The 26,119-nt window shown below is 44.6% G+C and overlaps 1 protein-coding gene across 8 annotated transcripts in view; it reads left to right on the forward strand.

The window, feature by feature from the left end:
* Positions 1-26,119, forward strand: part of LOC110512678 (triple functional domain protein) — a 138,432-nt gene that overhangs the window by 87,280 nt on the left and 25,033 nt on the right. For all 8 annotated transcript variants that reach the window (XR_016493650.1, XR_016493644.1, XM_036971423.2 and 5 more), the window contains 20 exons: positions 2,496-2,691; positions 3,567-3,733; positions 5,127-5,246; positions 6,082-6,273; positions 6,504-6,768; positions 7,000-7,115; positions 8,057-8,179; positions 10,437-10,634; positions 10,903-11,018; positions 12,212-12,278; positions 12,527-12,636; positions 12,906-12,975; positions 13,087-13,176; positions 13,646-13,738; positions 14,451-14,562; positions 16,165-16,355; positions 16,579-16,680; positions 17,611-17,750; positions 17,965-18,064; positions 20,356-20,611. Coding sequence is in view for 6 of the 8 variants with exons in the window: in XM_036971423.2 (XP_036827318.2) it covers positions 2,496-2,691; positions 3,567-3,733; positions 5,127-5,246; positions 6,082-6,273; positions 6,504-6,768; positions 7,000-7,115; positions 8,057-8,179; positions 10,437-10,634; positions 10,903-11,018; positions 12,212-12,278; positions 12,527-12,636; positions 12,906-12,975; positions 13,087-13,176; positions 13,646-13,738; positions 14,451-14,562; positions 16,165-16,355; positions 16,579-16,680; positions 17,611-17,750; positions 17,965-18,064; positions 20,356-20,611 (2,824 nt within the window). In the remaining 2 variants the exon portion in view is untranslated. The remainder of the gene's footprint in view (positions 1-2,495; positions 2,692-3,566; positions 3,734-5,126; positions 5,247-6,081; positions 6,274-6,503; positions 6,769-6,999; positions 7,116-8,056; positions 8,180-10,436; positions 10,635-10,902; positions 11,019-12,211; positions 12,279-12,526; positions 12,637-12,905; positions 12,976-13,086; positions 13,177-13,645; positions 13,739-14,450; positions 14,563-16,164; positions 16,356-16,578; positions 16,681-17,610; positions 17,751-17,964; positions 18,065-20,355; positions 20,612-26,119) is intronic.

Genomic DNA, 26,119 nt, shown 5'->3' on the forward strand with positions numbered 1-26,119 from the left:
AACTTACAAGCATATTTGTTTGATCGACAAGTATGACCGTTCAGGTCGCTTACTATAGAGCTCTGTCACGTTTCAATCACAAACCATCTCAAAGATAGACAGAAAATACTTCTGCCAAGGAACTACTATTGCATGATGATAATCATGAGAAGCCAACAATCCACATCCTATATCTCCACAGGTCTATGTTTGTTTATGTTAAAAACTATTATCATACTATGTTGATCCAGTCATCAGATCACTTAGGCTAGATGATAAAGGCTTGCTTTGCTGTTACATTATCTCCAGGTTAAGATCTTAAACAGTGATCAGCGATGGATATGGATCATAGCTGAAAGGAGTTTCTGGTTAATTACTACCTTATTATAGTCTCTGACTTGTACATAAACAGTGAGAGTGTAACTACTAAGCCCCCTGTAGCCCTTCCATGAAGCAGCCATACGCTCAGTGAGTTAGAGCTAGACCTATAGCCCTTACCACATGAAACCCTCCCCTCCACCTCTTCATTCACATGTTCTCCTCCAGAGGACAGTACAGTACAGTACTAGATAATACAGTACAGTCCTAGATAATACAGTACAGTACTAGATAATACAGTACAGTACAGTAGTAGATCGTACAGTACAATACTAGATAATATAGTACAGTACAGTACTAGATAATACAGCACAGTACAGTATATTACTAGATAATACAGTATAGTACAGTACTAGATAATACAGTTCAGTACAGTACAGTACTAGACAATACAGTACAGTACAGTACTAGATAATACAGTTCAGTACAGTACAGTATTAGAGCGTACAGTACAATACTAGATAATACAGTACAGTACTAGATAATACACTACAGTATCTGAGGAGCAGAACAGAGCGTGCAGAGGGCCATCCGGAGGAAAGGAAATGGCACAGTGGAGAGAATCAATAATTATTTGATTCGCAGTACTGCGGTTTGGAATTTAGCATTTTCCCATTCCTGACTTGGAACCCTCTCATTCTCCCATTCCTACCTCGGAACCCTCTCATTCTCCCGTTCCTGACTCGGAACCCTCTCATTCTCCCGTTCCTGACTCAGAACCCTCTCATTCTCCCGTTCCTGTTCCTGACTCAGAACCCTCTCATTCTCCCGTTCCTGACTCAGAACCCTCTCATTCTCCCATTCCTTTTCTGACTCCTTTTCTCTTCATTGTCAGATGCCTTGAGATTTGATATCACTGCTCATGTGAATGGATGCAGGCAGCTGTATGAGCCTCTCAATTTCCTCCCAGTCATTTATTTTTTACTACATCAGCTGGATAGCCAGCCACCGCTTTAGTTCATGACCCGTATTACTTTTCCATAGTTTCCCCTCGACGAACATCACTCTGGACGCCTTGAATTTCCCTCGGACACATTCTTTACATTTAGCTCTCCGGCTGAGCAGCAGCTGAATGGGATTGTGATCCATGTGTGGAATGGAGTGGAATGGAGTGCAAGCCTGTCTCTCTCTGAAGCATCAGGAAAGCAATTCTGTAAAACAGACAATGGATTTGTATTAGATAAAGACAAATTGAAATGGTAAGCTAGTCATTGTGATCAGCCATGATATTTCGGATAGGTTTGGCAACAAAAATAATCACCACCCGGCATCCAACCTCTTGGTCCTTGGTCACTACATTAATTGATTGATTGATTTTTACTTAATTCCAATGAATATGGAGGGCAACAGTGAAGCAGTGCTGTGGATTAGGTGAGGTAAGCCCAGTCAGGCCCAGCCCAAGCTGGCATCACAGAGAAAAGACTGACGGAGTACCCATCACCGTGCCAGAGTGGATGGGCGTCATGATTCACCCTCCTTCAGCAAGTGTGTGTGGGTGGGTCCTTAAACAAGTGCTAACATCACAGGCAGACGATCTACAGTGTTGCCTACAGTCATGCCAGCTAGTCTGGGTAGTCCCTCTATAACCAAGGGAGAAGTGTATCATTCTAGGGAAAACACTTAGCTACTGTCTCTAAGATCAGTTTGGCTGGTGTTTTGATATCATTACAAATCCTTTCATTCTGACGCCGATTTAGTTCCCACCCCTCTCAGGTCTAGAGGGTTGGAATGATCATTTGTGTGTGTTTGTACATATGTTTGTCCTGTACGTGTTATGTCACTAGCAGTGACCTTTATTTCAAACTAACTTATCCCTGTGATCATTGTGTTTCTATGTCTATTTCTACCCTTCCATTGCAGTAGATAGTTTGTTGTTCAAATCAAATCAAATGTTATTGTTCTCATACACATGGTTAGCAGATGTTATTGTGAGTGTAGCGAAATGCTTGTGCTTCTAGTTCTGACAGTGCAGCAATATCTAACAAGTAATATCTAACAATACCACAACAAATACCAACAAATACCTAATGCAGTTGATAGTTTGTTGTTGCAGTTGATAGTTTGAGTATCTATAGATCCTCTATCGAGGACTATCCAAATGAAGTGTTAGCCCTTGTCCTTCCCTCACACACTCCCAGATCATCTCAGACCTGGAGTCGTGGAATGAGGAGCTGTCCCAGCAGATGGGTGAGTTTGATACAGAGGACCTGACGTTGGCAGAGCAGAGGCTCCAGCACCATGCTGACAAGGCCCTCACCATGAACAACCTGACCTTCGACGTCATCCACCAGGGACAGGAGCTGCTGCAGTACGTTACAGAGGTCCAGGCCAGCGGTGAGTAGTGGAGAAACACACACGGACGGATGCACACACACATGCACCTTTTCTGTCGTACACTCACACACACTGACACATAAGATGGGCCAAAGCGCTGCTGCTGCCAGGGCAGATGAGCTGTAAGCCAGGCCGGGTCAGCTCAGCGTTGTGGGTGAGAAGATAGGGAGAGGGGAGGACTGGGGAGGGCCGTTTAACCCAGCTATCAGGCACTGGAGAGCTCAGCACAGTAGCGGCAGTAGGCCAAGGCCAGATGAGCAGATTTCACTGTAATCCTATGAACTCATGTCGCTGAGTAAAACCACTAGGCAGTGCTGCAGGACGACAGGCTGCATTGGCACACACACACACGTCAATGACGACATACACAGAGGAGATTTTGCATAATGGGAATGCATCCCAGAGTAGTTCTCTCCTGGACACCAAAGAGACAGACAGACACACAGTGCTTCTATGACACACAGACTCTGTACTCCAGCAGCCCAATGCAGGTCTGGAACACAGGAGTGAAATGTAAGTAATATAATGTTAATGGCAGATTCAATCCTGTGTGTCTGACTGTCTGGCCATACGGAGCTACTGATGTATGTCTGTATGCTTACCTAACTGTCAATCTTTTACATGTAGTCGAGACTGATTGTTTTGTATGAGGAGAGAGAGAGACCTTGCTTCTCTCTTTTAATATTTTTGTTAGGCTTGGGTTGCATAATGGCTCTTGTTCTATGTGTTGTTTTCAGGATTTGCTACAGTAGCTGATGAGCTCTCTCCCTCTCCTTCCTTCTCGCTCTCCTTCTCTCTGTCTCCCTCTCTGTTTCTCTCTCGCTCTCTTTCTCTCTGTCTCCCCCTCTGCCCCTCCCCCCCCTCTCTCCCTCCAGGTGTAGAGTTGCTGTGTGACAGGGATGTGGACATGGCTACACGTGTTCAGGACCTGCTGGAGTTCCTCCATGAGAAACAGCAGGAGCTGGACGTGGCGGCCGAGCAGCACAGGAGGCATCTGGAACAGTGTGTCCAGCTACGCCACCTTCAGGCCGAGGTCAAACAGGTAAACACACTTCATTCTCTCTCTCTGTCTCCCTCTTCTACTTGTGGGTTCTCTCTCTCTCCTACTTTTGTTCTTTCTCTCTCTCTCTTTCTCTCTCTCTCTCTCTCTCTCTCTCTCTCTCTCTCTCTCTCTCTCTCTCTCTCTCTCTCTCTCTCTCTTTCTCTCTCTCTCTCTCTTTCTCACTCTCACTCTCTCCTAAGACTGAAACACTGCAATGTGTGCTGGGAAAGTAGAGCAGTCCTTTAGAGATGACCAACAGCCCAAAAATGAGTTAAAGAGAAACTAGGCCAGCAGGAGCATCATCTGTTAATCTTATTCTGTTTATTAATTTATTTCATTTTCCTCATTCGGTCATCGTTGTAGAGCGAGAGATTACTTGTGTCCTGGAAGGGAAGAGAGGCCTATGTGTGTTTTTGTGGCTATAAGCTGAGAGAGCAGGCCAGGCAGAATACAGCAGCAGTAGTTCTGTCTGTCTGTTACTCACTGAGCAGCGTTTAGCCTCTTCCCTCACACAGCCGCTATGCTGAGCTAGGAGTTTGGCAGCAGTGATAGCACAGAGCATGTGTCTGATACACAGCAGGTGTGCAGTGCTGACTCAGAGCGGAGCCCGGAGGAGGAGACATTGTGGAATCCTCCCTGGGGCCTCTGGCAGGCCGTCCCTGTGTGGACAAAGAGGAGGGTGGGAGGGGGAGAGGTGGGGAGGCGAAAGGGTCGTGGTTGACGTGTCACTGTCATGTATTGTCATGTTGTGTCTTTCTGTCCTTTCCTTTCACCCTGTCTCCCTCTGCTGGTCGTATTAGGTTACCTTTTCTCCCCCGCTTTCCCCCAGCTGTTCCTTGTCTCCTCTAACTACCTCATCCACCCCTTTTCCCACCTGTTCCCTTTTTCCCTCTGATTAGGTCCCTATATCTCTCTCTGTTTCTGCTCCTGTCTTTGTCGGATTCTTGTTTGTTGTGTTTCATGCCTGAACCAGACTATCGTCATGTTTGCTGTAACCTTGTCCTGTCCTGTCGGAATCTGCCGGTCTGTCTGAACCTACCTATGTTTGGTTATTAAAGAAGCTCTGTTAAGTTAATTCGCTTTTGGGTCCTCATTCACTCACCGTGACAGTCACAGCTGACTTGACCTTGCCTGACGCTTGATGTATAACCTTGTGTGTGTGTGTGTGTGTGTGTGTGTCAGGGTGGTGACAACATGGTGGGTTAGGCCTGTATACTGGAGGTTGTGCTTATCTGTGATGGTGATGATAATGATGATGATGATGATGTCCATTATCAACGTGTCTGCGGTTAATGTAGGTGCTGTGTGTGTGACTGTTTATCTTAGTCTGACCCATTACTGTTTCTCTCCTTGTGCGTGTGCGTGTGTGCGTGTGTGTGTGTGTGTGTTTCAGGTGCTGGGTTGGATCCGTAATGGAGAGTCCATGCTGAATGCAGGTCTGATCACAGCCAGCTCTCTACAGGAGGCAGAACAGCTACAGAAGGAACACGAGCAATTCCAACATGCCATAGAGGTAACTCTCTGTTCCATCTCTCTCATGTATTCCTCTTTTTCTCCATCCCTCTCCACTCCTTCTCTTCCTCCTCCTCTTTTCCTCCTCTCCGTGACCCTACCCTTGACCCCACTTTCCGAGGACGTCTCAGGGAGAGTGGGATATGTAAAAAACACACTTCCGTTTCACACATGCATATTAATACACACATGTGTGAAATAGGACAAATATAAACACCCAGCAAATTCTTATTATTTTCCTCATTTCCATCCCCCTCGTACTCCTCTCCTCTCCTCCTCTCTCATTCTCCTCTTCCCCTTTTCCTTCCTTCTACCCTCCTCCTACACACTTCAGTAAAAACCCAAACCTCCCCCACTCCTCTTTTCATCCTGTATTCAACATAAATCACCCCTTCTCTGTCTTTCACCAGAAACAGGCCCCTGTTTTCACCCCAGAACACTTCCGTTGAACTCTTCTGAGCAGGGCTCATTTTAAATGCAGCCATACTGTATAAAGGACTACATTCTGCAGGGCTGAGATTATGCAGGTTTCTACTCACTGTAGAAGGAGAGGAAAAAACACTGTTGGAGATTATTAGTCCCAGTTACTCGATCGATTTGATTATGGGATTGTAATGATATTGTCTAATGCTGTGGTATGTTAACAGTCATGGTAGCAGAAGCCAGGTAGAAGACTCACATGGTGAATAACACAGACTCCTTTCCTGTAGCCGTAGCCTCCAATCACATTCCTCCGTGTTCTGGTGAAAATTTGAAGATGTTAATGTGAACAATATTTATGAATTGGAAACACTTTTATTAATCACCTCCCTCCCTCTCTCTCTCCCTCTCCGCAGAAAACCCACCAGAGTGCATTGCAGGTGCAGCAGAAGGCTGAGGCCCTACTCCAAGCCAACCACTACGACATGGACATGATCCGGGACTGTGCAGAGAAGGTGGCCGACCACTGGCAGCAACTCATGCTCAAAATGGAGGACCGGCTCAAACTGGTCAACGCATCTGTAGCCTTCTACAAGACTTCCGAGCAGGTGGGTGGGACATCGCTAACTGTTTCCATGGCAACCCGCCAGAGGAGGCCCATTGGCCCCTAGCCCAGTAACATGGCCCAGATTAGGGTATATTAACCACTCTAGATAAAGTGGTATTATATGGTATTACACTGCAGTTTGCCATGTATTTGCGTTCATGTACTCAGCGTGGGCTCTGTGGTGCATTGTGGGTAGTGTAGTTTTGACCTGTGCTATGTGCTGCTCTGTAGGTGTGCAGTGTGCTGGAGAGCCTGGAGCAGGAGTATAAGCGTGAGGAGGACTGGTGTGGGGGAGCTGATAAACTGGGCCCTAACAGTGAGTCAGACCATGTCACACCCATGATCAGCAAACACCTGGAGCAGAAGGAGGCCTTCCTCAAGGCTTGTACACTAGCAAGGCGAAATGCTGACGTCTTCCTGAAGTACCTGCACAGAAACAGTGTCAACATGCCAGGGATGCTGTCTCACGTCAAGGCTCCTGAAACACAGGTCAAAAGTAAGTGGCTATTTTTTCCTTCCCAATCAAATACACCTTAGATCGTTCATTACTGTGGTGTTCCTTTCAGGTGCCCTCTTCTTTTAGACAGATGGGATGTGTCCCCAAATAGCCCCCTATTCCCTCTATAGTGCACTACTTAAGTGCTTTAGTAGTAGACTGTAGGACTAGCTTGCCTTTTGTGACATAGCCATGGTTTAAATGATAACGTGTCTCTTGTGGTTTTGTCAGACATCTTGAATGAGCTGCTCCAGAGAGAGAACCGGGTGCTGCACTTCTGGACAATGAGGAAGAGGAGACTGGACCAGTGTCAGCAGTATGTGGTGTTTGAACGCAGTGCCAAGCAGGTCAGTGCTGCTCCTCAAGGAGAACTATACCAGAACAGTAACATTCCTGACTACAACAACACGGTCACACAGACAGAGTCAACACAAGCTATAAAAGTAGACGTAACATATAACAATATGTCCGGTCATACTATACCATACAACCCTTTTGAACCCTGTGCAAACTGCTCAACTAAGCACCGGTTAGACTAATGTTTTGACCAGGGGCTGACCAAACCAAAGCCTCCAAATCTGGTTTCGTTCCCATTCAGTGATGTTTTTGGAGAGGAATTGGGAATGAGGTAGACTGGTAACAGCACAACGGTAGTGTTACCACAGCTATAATTACATGCCCTACATTTTAACACTGGCTTATTGTAGTACAGTGTCTTTCCTCTCCTCATTCTCTCCAAAACGTCTCCTCTCATTTAGTCAGTGCTGATTGACGGACTGAATGTGTGCAGCAGAGCAGGCTGAAGTATACCTGGAGCCTGTTTGCTCCCCCATGTGGGCTGGTGTTAGCATTACACTGGTCTGGAGAGGCAGCAGTGAAGAGTGCATCTTCCTATCCCCTCGTAGATGTAAAATGTATAGAATGGTGTAAGGAACCCACAATATAAGCTTGTTTTATTGTAATGTTTGTAAACAACTTAATTGTAAACAAACACTGTATAGCCTAACAACATGGTTAAAACTATATGTCAGTCCCTGCATCCATAGCTCTGTCTACGAATTTGAGAGTGGTTACATTTCTCTAGTCTCATCCCTTAGTTGGTTAGCAAAACAGGGGCAGGGAGTCCTCTTTGATATTGTTTCAATTAAGGATTCTAGCTTTATGTCCATGAGTGGGCGTGAACAAGTGCACACTTCCTCAAAGGCAGAAGACTAGGGAATAGGAATAAAACATTAGTGTGATGACAGATAAGTGATCTGGACCTCGTCTCGTTGTGATTGGTCCACAGGCTTTGGAGTGGATCCACGACACGGGAGAGTTCTACCTGTCGACCCACACCTCCACCGGATCCAGTATCCACCACACACAGGAGCTGCTGAAGGAGCACGAAGACTTCCAGATCACAGCCAAGGTGAAGGCCCCCTCCAGCAGTGTCCAACACTATCAAACACCACCTGACTCAATCAAATGGCATCTACTGGATGTACAGTGCCTTGCGAAAGTATTCGGCCCCCTTGAACTTTGCGACCTTTTGCCACATTTCAGGCTTCAAACATAAAGATATAAAACTGTATTTTTTTGTGAAGAATCAACAACAAGTGGGACACAATCATGAAGTGGAACGACATTTATTGGATATATCAAACTTTTTTAACAATTGGGCGTGCAAAATTATTCGGCCCCCTTAAGTTAATACTTTGTAGCGCCACCTTTTGCTGCGATTACAGCTGTATGTCGCTTGGGGTATGTCTCTATCAGTTTTGCACATCGAGAGACTGAAATTTTTTCCCATTCCTCCTTGCAAAACAGCTCGAGCTCAGTGAGGTTGGATGGAGAGCATTTGTGAACAGCAGTTTTCAGTTCTTTCCACAGATTCTCGATTGGATTCAGGTCTGGACTTTGACTTGGCCATTCTAACACCTGGATATGTTTATTTTTGAACCATTCCATTGTAGATTTTGCTTTATGTTTTGGATCATTGTCTTGTTGGAAGACAAATCTCCGTCCCAGTCTCAGGTCTTTTGCAGACTCCATCAGGTTTTCTTTCAGAATGGTCCTGTATTTGGCTCCATCCATCTTCCCATCAATTTGAACCATCTTCCCTGTCCCTGCTGAAGAAAAGCAGGCCCAAACCATGATGCTGCCACCACCATGTTTGACAGTGGGGATGGTGTGTTCAGGGTGATGAGCTGTGTTGCTTTTACGCCAAACATAACGTTTTGCATTGTTGCCAAAAAGTTCAATTTTGGTTTCATCTGACCAGAGCACCTTCTTCCACATGTTTGGTGTGTCTCCCAGGTGGCTTGTGGCAAACTTTAAACAACACTTTTTATGGATATCTTTAAGAAATGGCTTTCTTCTTGCCACTCTTCCATAAAGGCCAGATTTGTGCAATATTCGACTGATTGTTGTCCTATGGACAGAGTCTCCCACCTCAGCTGTAGATCTCTGCAGTTCATCCAGAGTGATCATGGGCCTCTTGGCTGCATCTCTGATCAGTCTTCTCCTTGTATGAGCTGAAAGTTTAGAGGGACGGCCAGGTCTTTCTTGGTAGATTTGCAGTGGTCTGATACTCCTTCCATTTCAATATTATCACTTGCACAGTGCTCCTTGGGATGTTTAAAGCTTGGGAAATCTTTTTGTATCCAAATCCGGCTTTAAACTTCTTCACAACAGTATCTCGGACCTGCCTGGTGTGTTCCTTGTTCTTCATGATGCTCTCTGCGCTTTTAACGGACCTCTGAGACTATCACAGTGCAGGTGCATTTATACGGAGACTTGATTACACACAGGTGGATTGTATTTATCATCATTAGTCATTTAGGTCAACATTGGATCATTCAGAGATCCTCACTGAACTTCTGGAGAGAGTTTGCTGCACTGAAAGTAAAGGGGCTGAATAATTTTGCACGCCCAATTTTTCAGTTTTTGACATTTTGAAATGTCCAATAAATGTCGTTCCACTTCATGATTGTGTCCCACTTGTTGTTGATTCTTCACAAAAAAATACAGTTTTATATCTTTATGTTTGAAGCCTGAAATGTGGCAAAAGGTCGCAAAGTTCAAGGGGGCCGAATACTTTTGCAAGGCACTGTATCAATGTATTTTCTATAACAGACCTTCAATGACCTTCAAACCAAAATGACCTTTGAACCTTAGCCAGTGTGTTGAGATGTACTAGTGTCAGTCAACCTGTCCCATACATACACCATGTAGGGCTGTCTGGGATCTGTTTAGGTTGTGCAGGGTACTGGCCATCTGCGTGGAAGCGTCCCAAATGGCACCCTCTTCCCTACCTACTAAATTTGATCAGAGCCCCATGGACCCTAGTCAAAAGTAGTGCACTATATTCGGGAGTAGGGTGCCATTTGGGATGCTACCGGGTAGTGTGTTTTGCTGCCCTGCCCTGTTTGTGGCCCTGTGCTAGTTATTATGATGCTGTATCTATGAGGCCCAGTCACAGGGCAGCCTATTGTCCCTTATGTTCTGGCCTCCTGAGTTATTGTGTGGCAGAAAACTTTATTGTAGTCATGAACCCCTGGCACAGTGGGATTTGGCTCCCATGGTTGACGCGCACACAAACACAGGCACGCGCGCACACACACAAACACTCCGCGGCCCCCGTTCGTTCTCTCTTTCACTCTCTGTCTCTTTCTTTGTATTGACAGCAAACCAAAGAGAGGGTGAAACTGTTGATCCAGCTGGCGGATGGCTTTTGTGACAAAGGGCACGCCCATGCGCTGGAGATAAAGAAATGGGTCACCTCTGTGGACAAGCGCTACAGAGACTTCTCCCTCCGCATGGACAAGTACCGGTCCTGTCTGGAGAAAGCACTGGGCATCATATCCTCTGACTCCAACAAGGCTGTGAGTACTGGAGGACAGGGTGGGGGAATGTTGGAGTGGAGGGTTGAGATAGAACATGGTGTATGTGTGGGAGGGGGGAGGTTGTGTGTGTGTGTGAAACAGATGAAAGGTGGGATTTGAAAAGTGTGTGTGTGTGTGTGTGTGTTTGCGTGCTCACGCTCATGTGTGAGAGTGTGTGTCTCTGTGTCTATGCGTGAGTCTGTATCTGTGTGTGTCTGTGCCCGTGTCCCTCGGCGGTGCCTCGTAAAGTCCCCTGTCTGTCCTACAGAGTAAAGGGCTGCAGCTGGACATCATCCCCGCCAGCGTCCCAGGGTCAGAGGTCAAGCTGAGGGATGCTGCCCACGAACTCAATGAGGAGAAGAGGAAGTCTGCCAGGAGGAAAGAGTAAGCGTTCACATACACAGTGGTTACACAGTTTGGTGGAGAAGCATCATTGTTATTAACACATTCACATACACAGTGGTTACACAGTTTGGTAGAGAAGCATCACTGTTATTAACACATTCACATACACAGTGGTTACACAGTTTGGTGGAGAAGCATCATTGTTATTAACACATTCACATACACAGTGGTTACACAGTTTGGTAGAGAAGCATCACTGTTATTAACACATTCACATACACAGTGGTTACACAGTTTGGTAGAGAAGCATCACTGTTATTAACACATTCACATACACAGTGGTTACACAGTTTGGTAGAGAAGCATCATTGTTATTAACACATTCACATACACAGTGGTTACACAGTTTGGTAGAGAAGCATCACTGTTATTAACACATTCACATACACAGTGGTTACACAGTTTGGTAGAGAAGCATCATTGTTATTAACACATTCACATACACAGTGGTTACACGGTGTGGTGGAGAAGCATCATTGTTATTAAAAGCACTGGCAGGTGGGAATACCAGACAGGAACGTTTTCACCGGATAACAGAAATATTTAACATATTCATACTGCAGTAATTAACATTAGTATTGTCTAACACTTACCATTTATTTCATTTAAGATATTTTCATGATATCTTATAAATAATATTCAGATTTTTTTTTTTAAATATGACGTACTGTATTTAACTTCAAATTCAGAGCCACTGGAAGGCTATTGAAATAATGAGGCGGTTGAAAAAGTGAGCTACTTGTAATTTAGTTGCTTTCCTTTTGGGACTTTGATGTTTGATGTTGTATTTAGGCCATGCAAATGTTAATTTAAATAAAACAACACATTTCACTGCACCTATCTGGTGTATTTGACAATAAAACAATATTTTTCTGGGGTTTTACTGTGCTGTCTGTGTGCATCCCAAATGGCTCCTGATTCACTAAATAGTGCACTTCTTTTGACCAGAGCCTTAGTCAAAGGTAGTGCACTATATAGGAAATAGGGTGCCATTTGGGACGTAGAATATCAGTGGTTCCCAACCTTTTCCTTTCCTCCGAAAGAGGGAACCACTGCTGTGTCACATGGGACATTTGTCAATGCCCCCAACCCACACAAAACAGACCAAAACACAAGACAGTCTCTCTTTCTCTCTGCTGCAGTTCCCAGAAGTTGAATGTTTTTTTTTCCAGGTTCATAATGGCAGAGCTCATTCAGACAGAGAAGGCCTACGTCAGAGACCTGCGGGAGTGTACAGATGTAAGTACTGAGAAACCGCCACTCCATTCAACCTGTGACACATTCACACTCGTTTACTGACGGACTCTATACAGTGGCCCCTGTATAGAGTCCGTCAAGAAAGGAAAACATTATGTAAGCCAAGGCCCAAGGGCAATGCAAAAAGGTATGCTTGATTGATCTGGTTTAGTTTTAGTTGGTGGTTTTCTGGTTGTAGAAATGTCAGATGTCAGGATTACAACCAGGTAAAGACATTGTGTGGTTTCCAGACCTACTTGTGGGAGATGACCAGCGGTGTTGAGGAGATCCCTCCAGGCATCGTCAACAAAGAGCACATCATCTTTGGCAACATGTTGGACCTCTACGAGTTCCACCACAAGTTAGTGTTCTGTACTGGAGTTACCCACACCGGACTCCCATTGCCTTGTAGATGCACTGGAGTGGCTCAATCAACCTAAGACTGGTCTATAGTAACTCAACCTGGGTCCTATGTATTAGTACACACCATAAATAATAATGAAAACAAGCATTTCTTATTGGACAAGTTCAGGTAGGCCCTCCTCGTGTTGCCCCGTTTAGTTCTGTTCAGTTCGTAGTGAATAAGATCCTGATTTTAGATTTCCTCAGAAACTCTCTCTTTCTGTACAGCATCTTCCTGAAGGAGTTGGAGAAATACGAACAGCTACCTGAGGACGTGGGTCATTGCTTTGTCACCTGGGTGAGTGTCTCACTGTCTGGACAAGCCAGCTTGCAACACTGACATAGGTTGACATGGCTTAGATGTTGCGGGAATATTGTGTCTCTTAACAGTTGTGTGTCCATTTTGCAGGCAGATAAGTTCCAGATGTATGTGAACTACTGCAAGAACAAACCAGACTCTACCCAGCTCATTCTGGAGCATGCAGGGCCCTATTTTGATGTACGTGTAGATGAGTACCAACTTAAATTAAATTCTTAATACGTCAAATGTTGAACCACTACTCAAATTCTGCGAGGTCTTATTATGTGGTCTTTTGAATCAGATCCTTTGAAGTACTGTTTATGCTAATAGTTTTGAATAAATGCAAGGAAGCAATATTATGCTGGTATATCAGTTATGACGGTAGCCTCCAAATCTGGCTTATCCGGGTGATTTCTGGGTGTTTGGCAGTGAGGCTGATCTTAACAGGAGTTGTGGTGGTAGTACAGGAGGGAGAAAGAGGGGTAGATGAAGCCTACTCACAGAAGATTGACCTTAGGTTGCTGTCAGTGACCTCCAGCTCTGAGGAGAGGGGTATCTCCATTCTCCATCAGTGCTGTGTGTCTAGGTCTAGGAGCAGGATTACGCTGGCGACTGCTGCCTCGGCGTCTCTGTGCCCTTTAAGACGTCTCTGTCTTTTGGTTTCCAGGAAATTCAACAGAGGCACCGGCTGGCCAACTCCATATCCTCATACCTCATCAAGCCTGTCCAGAGAATAACCAAGTATCAGCTGCTTCTCAAGGTACTGTACACTGGCCAAATAGAAACAGTGGCTAGACGACGACTCTGTTATAATTATGTAGCATACAGCACAGCAGGTTCTGGTGCGCCCTTTGTTCTCTCACCCTCTGTAGTCTAGCTTGTACAATGATCGTGTTTATTGTACATCACATCACTAGTTGTCAACAAAGCTACAGTGTTGGAAGCTAACTGCTATCTTGCATGGAACACAATCCATTACAGCCTTTATCTTTTGTTGGACCTTGAGGTTTGTGAAATACAACTGAAGATTTGTGTTTGTTTCTCTCTCTCTCTCACTCTCTCACTCACTCACTCACTCACTCACTCACTCACTCACTCACTCACTCACTCACTCACTCACTCACTCACTCACTCACTCACACTCTCTCACTCTCTCTCTCTCTCTCTCTCTCTCTCTCTCTCTCTCTCTCTCTCTCTCTCTCTCTCTCTCTCTCTCTCTCTCTCTCTCTCTCTCTCTCTCTCTCTCTCTCTCTCTCTCTCTCTCTCTCTCTCTCTCTCTCTCTCTCTCTCTCTCTCTCTCTCTCTCTCTCTCTCTCTCTCTCTCTCTCTATATATATATATATATATATATATATATATATATATATATATATATATATATATATATATATATATATATATATATATATATATATATATATATATATATATATATGTGTGTGTGTGTGTGTGTGTTTGCATTTCCTCTTCAGGAGCTGCTGACCTGCTGTGAGGAGGGGAAGGGGGAGATCAAGGATGGTCTGGAGGTGATGCTCAGTGTCCCCAAGAGAGCCAACGACGCCATGCACCTCAGCATGATGGACGGTAGGAGCAAATATACTTAGAACTAGCCAAGGGTTTCCCCTTTTATCTGTGGTAGGAGGACTAGGCCTTGACCTACTGGACATTCCTTTTAGCTCCTAGTGAAGCAGGGCTGGGCTAACTCACAGGAAGCTTTCATGGAATATACAGTTAAAGTCGGAAGTTTACATACACCTTAGCCAAATACATTTCAACTCAGTTTTTCACAATTCCTGACATTTAATCCTAGTAAACATTCCCTGTCTTAGGTCAGTTAGGTTCACCACTTTATTTTAAGAATGTGAAATGTCAGAATAATAGTAGAGAGAATGATTCATTTCAGCTTTTATTTCTTTCATCACATTCCCAGTGGGTCAGAAGTTTGCATACACTCAATTAGTATTTGGTTGCATTGTCTTTAAATTGTTTAATTTGGTTCAAACGTTTCGGGTAGCCTTCCACAAGCTTCCCACAATAAATTGAGTGAATTTTGGCCCATTTCTCCTGACAGAGCTGGTGTAACTGAGTCGGGTTTGTAGGCCTCCTTCCTTTCACACGCTTTGTGATGGCAACTCCAAAACCTTGACTTTGTTGTCCTTAAGCCATCTTGCCACAAATTTGGAAGTATGCTTGGGGTCATTGTCCATTTGGAAGACCCATTTGCGACCAAACTTTTTCTTCCTGACTGATGCCTTGAGATGTTGCTTCAATATATCCACATCATTTTCCATCCTCATGATGCTATCAATCTTGTGAAGTTCACCAGTCCCTCCTGCAGCAAAGCACCCCCACAACATGAGTCTGCCATCCCCCGTGCTTCACGGTTGGGATGGTGTTCTTCGGCTTGCAAGCCTCCCCCTTTTTCCTCCAAACATAATGATGGTCATTATGGCCAAACAGTTCTATTTTTGTTTTTATCAGACCAGAGGACATTTCTCCAAAAAATATGATCTTTGTCCCCATGTGCAGTTGCGAACCATAGTCGCGTCTCCTTACTGAGCGGTATGATGGCTGCGTGGTCCCATGGTGTTTATACTTGCATACTATTGTTTGTACAGATGAACGTGGTACCTTCAGGCGTTTGGAAATTGCTCCCAAGGATGAACCAGACTTGTGGAGGTCTACCATTATTTTCTGAGGTCTTGGCTGATTTCTTTTGATTTTCCCATGATGTCAATCAAAGAGGTACTGAGTTTTAAGGTAGACCTTGAAATATATCCACAGGTACACCTCCAATTGACTCAAATGATGTCAATTAGTCTATCAGAACCTTCTAAAGCCATGACATCATTTTATGGAATTTTCCAAGCTGTTTAAAGGCACAGTCAACTTAGTGTATGTTAACTTCTGACCCACTGGAATTGTGATACAGTGAATTATAAGTGAAATAATCTGTCTAAACAATTGTTGGAAAAAATACTTGTGTCATGCACAAAGTAGATGTCCTAACCGACTTGCCAAAACTATAGTTTGTTAACAAGAAGTTTGTGGAGTGGTTGAAAAACGAGTTTTAATAACTCCAACCTAAGTGTATGTAAACTTCCAACTTCAGCTGTAGGTTTAGAAATGATTTGAATCAAGTGACTTGACAGTCCCCTCTCTTCCTTCTCCTCTTCCCCCCTCCAGGGTTCGATGGGAATATTGACTCCCAAGGAGAGCTGATCCTGCAGGAGTCCTTCCAGGTGTGGGATCCCAAGACTCTGATCCGTAAGGGACGTGAGCGCCACCTCTTCCTATTTGAGATGTCCCTGGTCTTCAGCAAGGAGGTCAAGGACTCTAACGGACGCAACAAGTACCTCTACAAGAGCAAGCTCTTTGTAAGCACAACCTGTCCACTCTCTCATCACAATGGCTGGAACTCAGACTTGAGATCAGCATGCTTAACTTAAATTAAAGTCTCCCATTCACATCAATGTATGATTTACGGAAAATAGTTGCCTGCGCCGATCTCAAGTCAATACTTTTTTATCAACCCTATATTTACTCTCTTTCTCTCCTGTTCTTTCTCTAATTCTGTTTTTGTGTTGTCTCTGCTCCAAGACTTCAGAGCTGGGTGTCACAGAACATGTGGAGGGGGATCCGTGTAAGTTTGCTCTCTGGGTTGGGAGGACCCCCAGCTCAGACAACAAGATGGTGCTCAAGGTAACTGGTACATTATGACTTAACAGTAACCCAGCAAACAATCAAGCGCAATGAATATGTATATATTTACTCCCACTTTTGCCCAAAACGTATTTCCTTAAGTGGGTGTTACTGTGAGTTTTAAAGATTTAAGTTCAACCCACTACAATTCCGCCCAAAACGTATTTCTTTGAGTGGGCTTTACCAGGCCTACAGTATGTGTTCGAGTTTGATGATTTGCATAACAGTTCATGCACTTAGAGACACATATGTGTGTTGATGCGTTGTGAGTCATGGCACACACACCCACAATACAATAGTCATTTACAACATTAACAATGTCTAACACTGTATTTCTGATCAATTTGATGTTATTTGAATGGGCCAAAAAATGTATTTTCTTTCAAAAACAATGACATTTCTACGTGACCCCAAACCTTTGAACGGTAGTGTACATATTATACATATTATATTATGGCAGACTAACCATCTTAATCTGTCTGTTATATAACAGCAGCATACTCTTGATTATCGTTGCATAGTTCCAATGAAGACATGAGTGAGTCATATGCTAATTATCTGTCCACGCATTCACAACATTCACACAGCACTGAAGGGGCCTTTTAAATGGCTCCTCTGAAATGACTGGTTATGACGCCAGCATGAGAATTCCTCAATAGTGAAACATACTGTAATCGATTGAAAGGGTCTTACTGAATGAAAGGAACATGACGGAATGTCCTTTGTGTGTTCTGTTCATGTACTCTGGTAAAAATAGTAAGCATTTAGATCATTTCTATCAATGAAGGCATCAGGGTTGACTGTATTGACACAGCTCAGAGCGTACAGTTAGTGTTGCATCATAGATAGTGTCGAAATATTGGGAATGTGTGGACTGAGATCTTTCTGCCCGCCAGTCTGTCTTGACCGTCCGTCCGTCTGTCCCCTCAGGCGTCCAGCATAGAGAACAAGCAGGACTGGATCAAACACATCCGGGAGGTGATCCAGGAGCGTACCATCCACCTGAGAGGAGCCCTGAAGGAGCCTATTCACATCCCCAAGGCCACCACAGTCAAACACAAAGGCAGAAGGTACAGTACAGTACTCCACCTAATATCAACCTCATCACTTCTCACAGCCTTTCTTACAGACCATACAGGACTGACTGCATTGGACATTGGTTTTATACATTACAGTTATTGTTCTGTCAGTACCGCAGCACAAACTAACATTAAAGTGCCCCAACAGTTTATGATTGTGAGAGCTGCCCCGCCCTATTTTAATTGACATCTTCCTCCTCTGTAGTCATGGAGAGGACCTGGACAGCCAGGGTGATGCAAGCAGTCAGCCAGACACCATCTCTATCGCCTCCCGTACCTCTCAGAACACACTGGACAGCGACAAGGTGAGTCATCATAGGCTGCCCATTGCCTTCCTACAGCTACACCATTCAAATACAGCATGTTGCCAACTCCGGAGTCTTTACTTCAGTCTTCTGTCTGATGTAAGACAATGGTCTGCTTCTACAATCCTTGCAGTTTAGGGCTTCACCAACGATGGCTGTTGGTCTCTGTTGTGGAACAGCGGAGGTCTTCACCTTATCATTTGACACGTTAGACTCTAGAGACGTCTTTTCAACAGCATTTCAAACTGTAGCCTCTAAATCCGGCAATTTTTAGGGGAGACCGCAACCAGACAAGTCAATTCGAATTTAATATTTCAAGACATCATTTTAATTTGGACTGGCTTCCTGTGAACCTGTTGACTGATAAGGGACTGTCTGAAAACCAAACTTTCGTTAGACTTTTCCTTTCCATCTCAGAGATGAACATGAGAAACATGGTCCTTCTTCAGGAAGGAACAGTGTGATTTTATCAGGCAATAACAGCACAGAAGGACATCACTCCTACTCACAGTCAGAGCTATATTCTCTCACACAAACACTCCGCCTCTTTAGGGACCATGTTTCCCTGCCAAAGCTGGACTTGCAGTTATTCTGCTCTATGCAGCTATGCTCCTAAATCAAGGAATTAGGTTCAATTTGACTTAGCCACAGTAGGTTCAGTCCCAAATGCTACCCTATTCCCTTTATAGGGAACTACTGGACAAAAATAATGCACAGCAAAATGAATATGGTGACATTTGGAAGACATGCATAGTATGTCCTTTTCTGTATGTGTCCTTCCTGACACAGTGTAGCTCTGGTTCTGTCAGGGTACAGAAAACAACACAGAGAAGGTCAGTCAAGGTCACGGAGAGGTGAGGAGGGAGATTCCATGTGTCTTCTCATGTACACTAATGGGCCGTGGTTCCTTTAATGCAGGGAACAATCGCTCACAGTCAACTCTCTCTTTCTCGCTCTCTTTTTTTACTTTCTCTCTCCCTCTTTCTCTGCCTCTCTCTCTGTCTTTCTTTCTCTCGCTCTCTGCGTCTTCGCCTGGTGTTGTGAGATCTGTGAGAGGCAATGACAGAGCCGAGTTGTGTGTCGGCGACGCGTCAACGAGTGTGTCAGCCTCCCACTAACTGTACCACTCTCTGTGTCAGTGTCATATCTCCAGCCTCTCCTTGGAGAAGGCACAGCTGGTACAGTAGACAAGGAAGGGATTGCTTTGGCTCTGGCATATAGTACCTAGATACCATCGTAGGGCCATCGGGCAGAGGGATATGAGAGTAGGTGGGCCTGCGTGTGACCTCAGGTCAGTGTGGTTCAGTGTTAAGTTAACCTTCGCGTCGATGGATTAGATTCAGCATCAGGAGCATCAGAGTATGAAGGAGAAGAGGACAGAGGACATAATCATGGAGAACAATAAAAACTCAGGTCCGGTGGCTCAGCTTTTGAACTCGCTGGCTTTGCCTCACTACCAATGGGTATGTATGGATCTCTAGCAGTTACTAACTAGCCATGTCGGTGGGATGTTGGTTGGAGTCTGTAATTGGTTTGATTTGATAGTCATTTGAAGAATGTGTTGTCAGTGTGGAACTGCCGAGGGTGATCGTCATTCTCCTGTAACTGATTTCCCTTGTATACATCCCTCAATATATATTTTAATGGCATATGTGGCACTTTAATGGTCGTGTTTTTCCCCTGCATCTACTGCTTTAGAATGCCAGAGCGTTTCTTGAGTCATGTTGAGGCATCTGAATGTGAGTCTAGTGACTCACCAGAACGACATGTTTACAGTACAACTCAGTACAGTTGAGCTACAGTAGCTACAGTATGTGGTTGGTTTGGAGCCTGCACTGTGCTGATGGCACATTCTAATGGCCATCAGAATAAGCTCTTACTCTAGCCTTGTGACTGAGTCTGGGTCTGGGGAAACGGAATGACTGACAAGTGGCAAATCAGCAGTTCTCAGGGGGACTTGGGGACCTCCAAACTCATATAAGAACTCAGTTGTTGACATGCTAATAATAGACTCGCTATTGCTGATTAGTACATCCTGAGAATCTCACCATTTAATGACATGTAGTTATATTTCACACCCTCATTATGATACTGCTCCTAAACATCAATAAATTCAGGCTGTTTCTTCATAACCTCAAACTATTCCTTTATGTCATGTAATGTTTATAGTAAATCTGACATACTCTCTCTCCCTCGCTCCCCCTCTCTCTCCCTCCCTCTCATCCCTCCCTCTCTCTCTCCCTCTCCTTCCCTCCCTCTCTCTCTCCCTCTCCATCCCGCCCTCTCTTCAGCTCTCTGGTGGCTGTGAGCTGACCGTGGTCATCCATGACTTTGTGGCTAGTAATGGCAGCAGCTCTGAGCTGACTGTACGGAGGGGTCAGACGGTAGAGGTGCTGGAGAGGCTTCACGACAAGCCAGACTGGTGCCTGGTGAGGACCACGGACCGCTCCCCTGCCCAGGAGGGCATAGTACCCTGTGCCATGCTCTGCATCGCTCACTCACGCTCTAGTATGGAGATGGAAGGACTATTCAACCACCACCACAAAGGTAGGCCTTGATGTTGGGACTGAGAAGGCTGGAACACACACAGATACACAGACACAGATACACAGACACAGACACAGACACACCTTGCTGTTGTGAGGCACCTGGAATGCAGTAGAGGAAAAGATGACATGCACACATCATATGGAGATCAAATAATATGTTCAGCAAAAGTAAAAAAGAATGTCTGAGGTCTCCCGGATGGCACCAGAGATGCTGGGTTCGAGCCCAGGCTCTGCCTCAGCCGGCCGCAACCGGGAGGCTCATGGGGCGGCACACAATTGGCCCAGCAACGTCCGGTTTAGGGAGGGTTTGGCCGGGAGGGATATCCTTGTCTCATTGCGCACTCCTGTGGCGGGCCAGGCGCAGTGCACGCTGACCAGGTCGCCAGGCGCAGTGCACGCTGACCATGTCGCCAGGCGCAGTGCACGCTGACCAGGTCGCTAGGTGTACTGTGTTTCCTCCGACACATTAGTGCGGCTGGCTTCCGGGTTGGATGTGTGTTGTGTCAAGAAGCAGTGCGGCTTGGTTGGGTTGTGTTTCGGAGGACGCATGGCTCTCGACCTTCGCCTCTCCAAGCGTCCGTACGGGAGTTGCAGCGATGGATACCACGAAATTGGGGAGAGGCGAAAAGAAAAAAAGAAAGTCTGGCGTCAATCTACCGCTAAGGTCTGGGAAAACACACATATACACACAAGTATACATGTGTGTATATACACAGGCATCTAGTGGGCGAGTGTGTACTTGCAGCCAGTGAAGGATTCCAGGTGCTCCCTGGTTTACAGTCTGTGGAGAGCTATTGATGACTCACACGCTGCTGTGGAAAACATATGGATTACCATCTACATTATTCTGTGGAAATTCATCAGACTACCTGACTACCTGAACTTGTCCAATAAAAAACACATGCATTTTTGTTCATTTTTTTCATTTCTGTTACAAAATGTTTTGCTACCTTGTGGTTTTTCTTTCTTCAAAGGAGAAGTAGTTTTTGAGCTCCATGACCTGACCCCATTCCAGACCCCAGGGGATGAGGTCAAAGAAACCTGGGTGGCACTTGGAGCTTCTGTTCTGTCTTGACTGAGTCACTCAGTAAAGCTTTGTTCCTGTCAGACGGCCCGCCCTCCTCCTGTCCTGTCTGTAATAAGATAGAGGTGATGTTTGTGTACTGTATACTGGTGGTTTCCATGGTGTGGCACAAGGTGGCAGGTAGCCTAGTGGTTAGAGTGTTGGGCCTGTAACTGAAAGGTTGCTGGATCGAATCTCCTAGCTGACATAGTCCAAATCTGTCGTTGTGTGTCTGAAAAGGGCAGTTAACCCACTGTTCTCCGGTAGGCCGTCATTATAAATAAGAATTTCTTCTTAACTGACTTGCCTAGTTAAATGTTAAAAATTCATGCCGATAGGTTTCCTAAACATTAGGCTCTTCATCATTTTATAGGGGAGTGGGAAATCCTATATGTTTGATGCATGTTACACACTTGGATGGTTTTCTCTAACTAATAACAAACTTAAGGATTTCCCATCCAGGTCTTTACTATTCTACTACCTTCAAGTTTCACGTGTGCTTTTTCCCCATGTTTTTTTCTGAGCGCCTATAGGAGCATTAGAACTTCTTAGATGGTCTGTTCTTATACCCACGCAGCAGTGAATTGTTATGCAGACTGATAAAACTACAAACTGCTACAGATTCCCCTCAGCAGGGATCTTTTAGAACTAGGAGGATGAACCTGTCCTTGGTGCTCCAAGGTTTGCCCTGGTAAATGTCTGGGAGTTGTAGAAGGGAATGGATGGATGTGTCTCACTAACTCACAGGAAGACTATTCATTCATTGTTTTTCCTCATTGCATTCCCCATCCCTTGGACTTAGAACAAAGCCCTTGCTGGCTGGTTGCCTGTGGTGAGTTAGTAGATGTCATAGCTTGTGTAAATCCTACAATTTCTCAGAAAATGCTGTTGATGTGACTCCTGTGATGTTCGTGCAATTAAGTTTGTAAACTGAATTAGACTAAGTTACTGCTTTTTGGCTATTTTTGTATTTTCCAACTTTAGGACCATGGACTAGGACAGAGTTCCCCAACTGTCTGCCTTCGGATGGTTTTATTTGGCCCCCCAAGTTTTCTGAGTAAAAAAAAAAAGATATATGTATATTTATATACATTACATTTTGATTGTTGGACATAAAAGACTATAAAAACACCAGAAAATCAGCTCCAAGATTTTGGAAATCTGTTTCCAGGTATTCCCACACACAATAGAGAGATTTTGTGATCGTATACAAATAATAATAATTCATAATAATTGATTGGATCTATATAGCACTTTTCTACCAACTGAGGTACTCAAAGTGCTTTAAATAGTAGGGGGAAACTCCCCTCATCCACCATCAATGTGTAGCACCCACCTCAGTGATACATGGCGGCCATTTTTGTGCCACAACGCTCACCAAACATCAGCTATCAGGTGGAGAGGTGAGGAAATATATGCCAATTAGGAATGAGGGGGATGATTAGGTGGTCATGATGGAATGTGGCCAGGTTGGGAATTTAGCCATGAAACACGGTCAGGACACCGTTTTTAACATCCCATCTGAAAGACGGCACCCTACGCAGGACAATGTTCCCAAATGTAATCAAGGTTTGAAATTATGTTTCATATTTTTGTCAAGTATTATTTCTGTTTAGGCTTCTTGCGGTCCATCTGCAGTGTAAATATATATATTTTTTATCAGGCTCCGGCCCCCTGACCATCCGCCCAAGAAAAAATTGGCACGCGGCTGAATGTAGTTGAGGATCCCTGGACTAGGAAATGCCACTATGACTGTCCCCAGCTAGATCAGTGTGGACCGAAGTGTTCAGTAGGGGGAATAGGGACCATCAATAAGTTCAGCGTATTTCTAAAATGTGTTAAAAAGACAGTAGCAACACCTCCCTTCAGTTGCTGATTCAGCTTAAAACGGTTACCTTCTCGAAGATACCAGGGAGGCCTTAGCTTTTTTGGTGTGGCGCACGTGTGTGTGTGTTCCGCGTGCTTGTGTTGTGCACGTTGCACACATGTATGTGTGTGTGTGTTTGATTCTTACAGGAAACAGGCTCTGTGGTTAGTGCCCAGAGATCCTGATGAGAAAACATACAGTTGAACAGGGAGAGCTTTGTGTGGGCTGCCTGTTTTACTCCTCCATCCCTGTATGCACTGCAGGGTAGATTGAGATCTGGCTGTACAAATGTATGAGAGGCACCTTAGCAGCTACAGACAGTCACACTGCTGAAAGTTCTCTTTGTGCATTGTTTTTGGCAGCAATAAAACTAATTTAAGTGTTTTGAGCTTAGCTTAAATAGGGACATTGCAACTGTGCTGAAAAGTAAAGCTGCTACTAAAGATGCTACATTTCTACAGTGCATAATGCTTGTGGAAGCTGAGCCCATGCTGTTTGAGTTCTGGAGCTTCTACTAGGGGTTTTACGTTAAAGTGTGCCTTCTGATTCTGAATGTTCCTTTGGGACAGAGGAGGCTTGCCCTCACAGCACAACAGCCCACTCTCTGGGACAGTGGAGAAGAGAGAGCAGAGCCAATCCCACAAACACAGCAGACTGATCTCATCTGAGCTAGAGGATACAGCTGCTTCCTATAGCTTTTTCTTAAACTACATGATTCTTTATCTGTTTTATATCATTATTTTGAGGAATTGGATTTTAAACGGTGTGAGAACTTGAATAGTACCTTGGCAGGTTGCCATGGCAAATGGAATACGGTCTATTTTTGCTGTTAGTCCTCTGTACCATATGAGTTCTCAAGCGGGACCCTCGGAAAACTGCAAATTCTGGCTGCTGGATTTGGGTACGTAATGATACTGTGTAGGACCTATAGAGAACCCGTCCTTTAAGTGCTCCAGTCCATTAACGGTGTAGAACAGGCTCCAACTTTGTAATGGATTGTTATTGTTGTGATCATTGGTATAATCAAGTCAAATATTTAATGATTGTTTACATGATTTTGCAGCATACCTTTAGCATACCTTTTTTCACAGCCTACTGTAGAGTACATATCAACAATAACTTCTGTATTGAATGTGACGGCCTGGGGGATAAGTACCATAGGCTATTATATTGATTGAATGGGTGTTATGGAGTGGATTATATGGGTGCATAAAAATGATTGAAATACCGTATTAAAGCTGGCACGCTTTGGATTAGATTAAGAGCTTCTGAGTCACATGTGGGACAGACACAGACAACCAGACAGACTGAGACACACCGGCAGGAAGGCAAGCAGGCTGGCTGGCTGACTGATTGACTGACTGAATCAGCCATGTTACTACCTGTTGACGGAGCGAACACCCCAGTGCTGTCCAAACCCTATCCTCCACCTCGCCCATTCACCAGGATCAAAAAGTTAGCCAGCTTACTTTCCTGAATCATCTTTAAAAACTCCATAGTTAGTATAGCTCATAGAGAAAGATTGACTTGAAATTGAAATGGTATGAATAACTTGACATGATCAATAACCCATAGCTTTCTGATCAACAGTCAGCCGGCTGATTGATCCTTGCTTTGTGATGATACACCCCTCTGGTGATATTCTTATTATTGTAGACATAAGGAGAACAGACAGACACACACAGTATCACACACTGCATATCACAGTCCATCACACAGCTGGCTTGGCCTGTGTGCCCTCCTGTCCTATGTCCGATGAGCCTTGGTAGGTTTCCCAGGAAGTGGGCCAGACATCTTAATCAATTTGTGACAGTGAGGACAGTGAGCCACCACTCTCTGATTGGCTTGGACTGTGCCACACGTCTCCTCACTAGGGCTGGCACAATTACCTTATAACCGTGTAATCAACGGTTATGGATGAAGACCGTCATGAGAATAGTTTTTTTTTGCTTTTGTGGAACGAACACGGGAGAGAGATGGGACTGCCAGGCATTCTTGTGGTTGAATCCGTTTCCGCAATAACATGGATAATTAACAATTAACATGATGAATCTTTGCTGCTTCTTGCAGTAGATGTAGAAATAGCTAACGTAGAAATAGATTCAATAAAACATGCTTGGAACCGCTAACTTTGGCAAACTCATGGGTACACTCGCAATGGCTGCCTGGTATTGTGATTAGGGCTGTTATGGTGACAATATTACCTCCACACCGACGGTCACGAATCATGAAGGCAGTCAAATTCCACGTACCTTTTTATTCACTGTAAATAGACTTCTCCAAGCTCTAATCACTCTGAACTCAATGCAAATTTTATCGAAAATCTAATCAAACACTTCATGAGAGCCCATGAGCTCATGTTGCGCAACATTTCTGTAGGCTACGCAATTGCCCGAGAAAACAGAGTGATGGGCTCTATTAAAAAGAGGAGGATCCCATCAGCATTCTATAGGCTAGGCCTACTATATTAATTTCTCAACTTTCCTAATATTTAGCACAATGCTTCTCTTAACAACAGGAACCACGGGAAAAGCGTCCTCCATTTGCTATTTAAGTGCATAAATGACATGTATTTA

The sequence above is a fragment of the Oncorhynchus mykiss genome, chromosome 3 (assembly GCF_057628025.1).
Source record: "Oncorhynchus mykiss isolate SJ-2025 chromosome 3, ASM5762802v1, whole genome shotgun sequence".
NCBI lineage: Eukaryota > Metazoa > Chordata > Actinopteri > Salmoniformes > Salmonidae > Oncorhynchus > Oncorhynchus mykiss.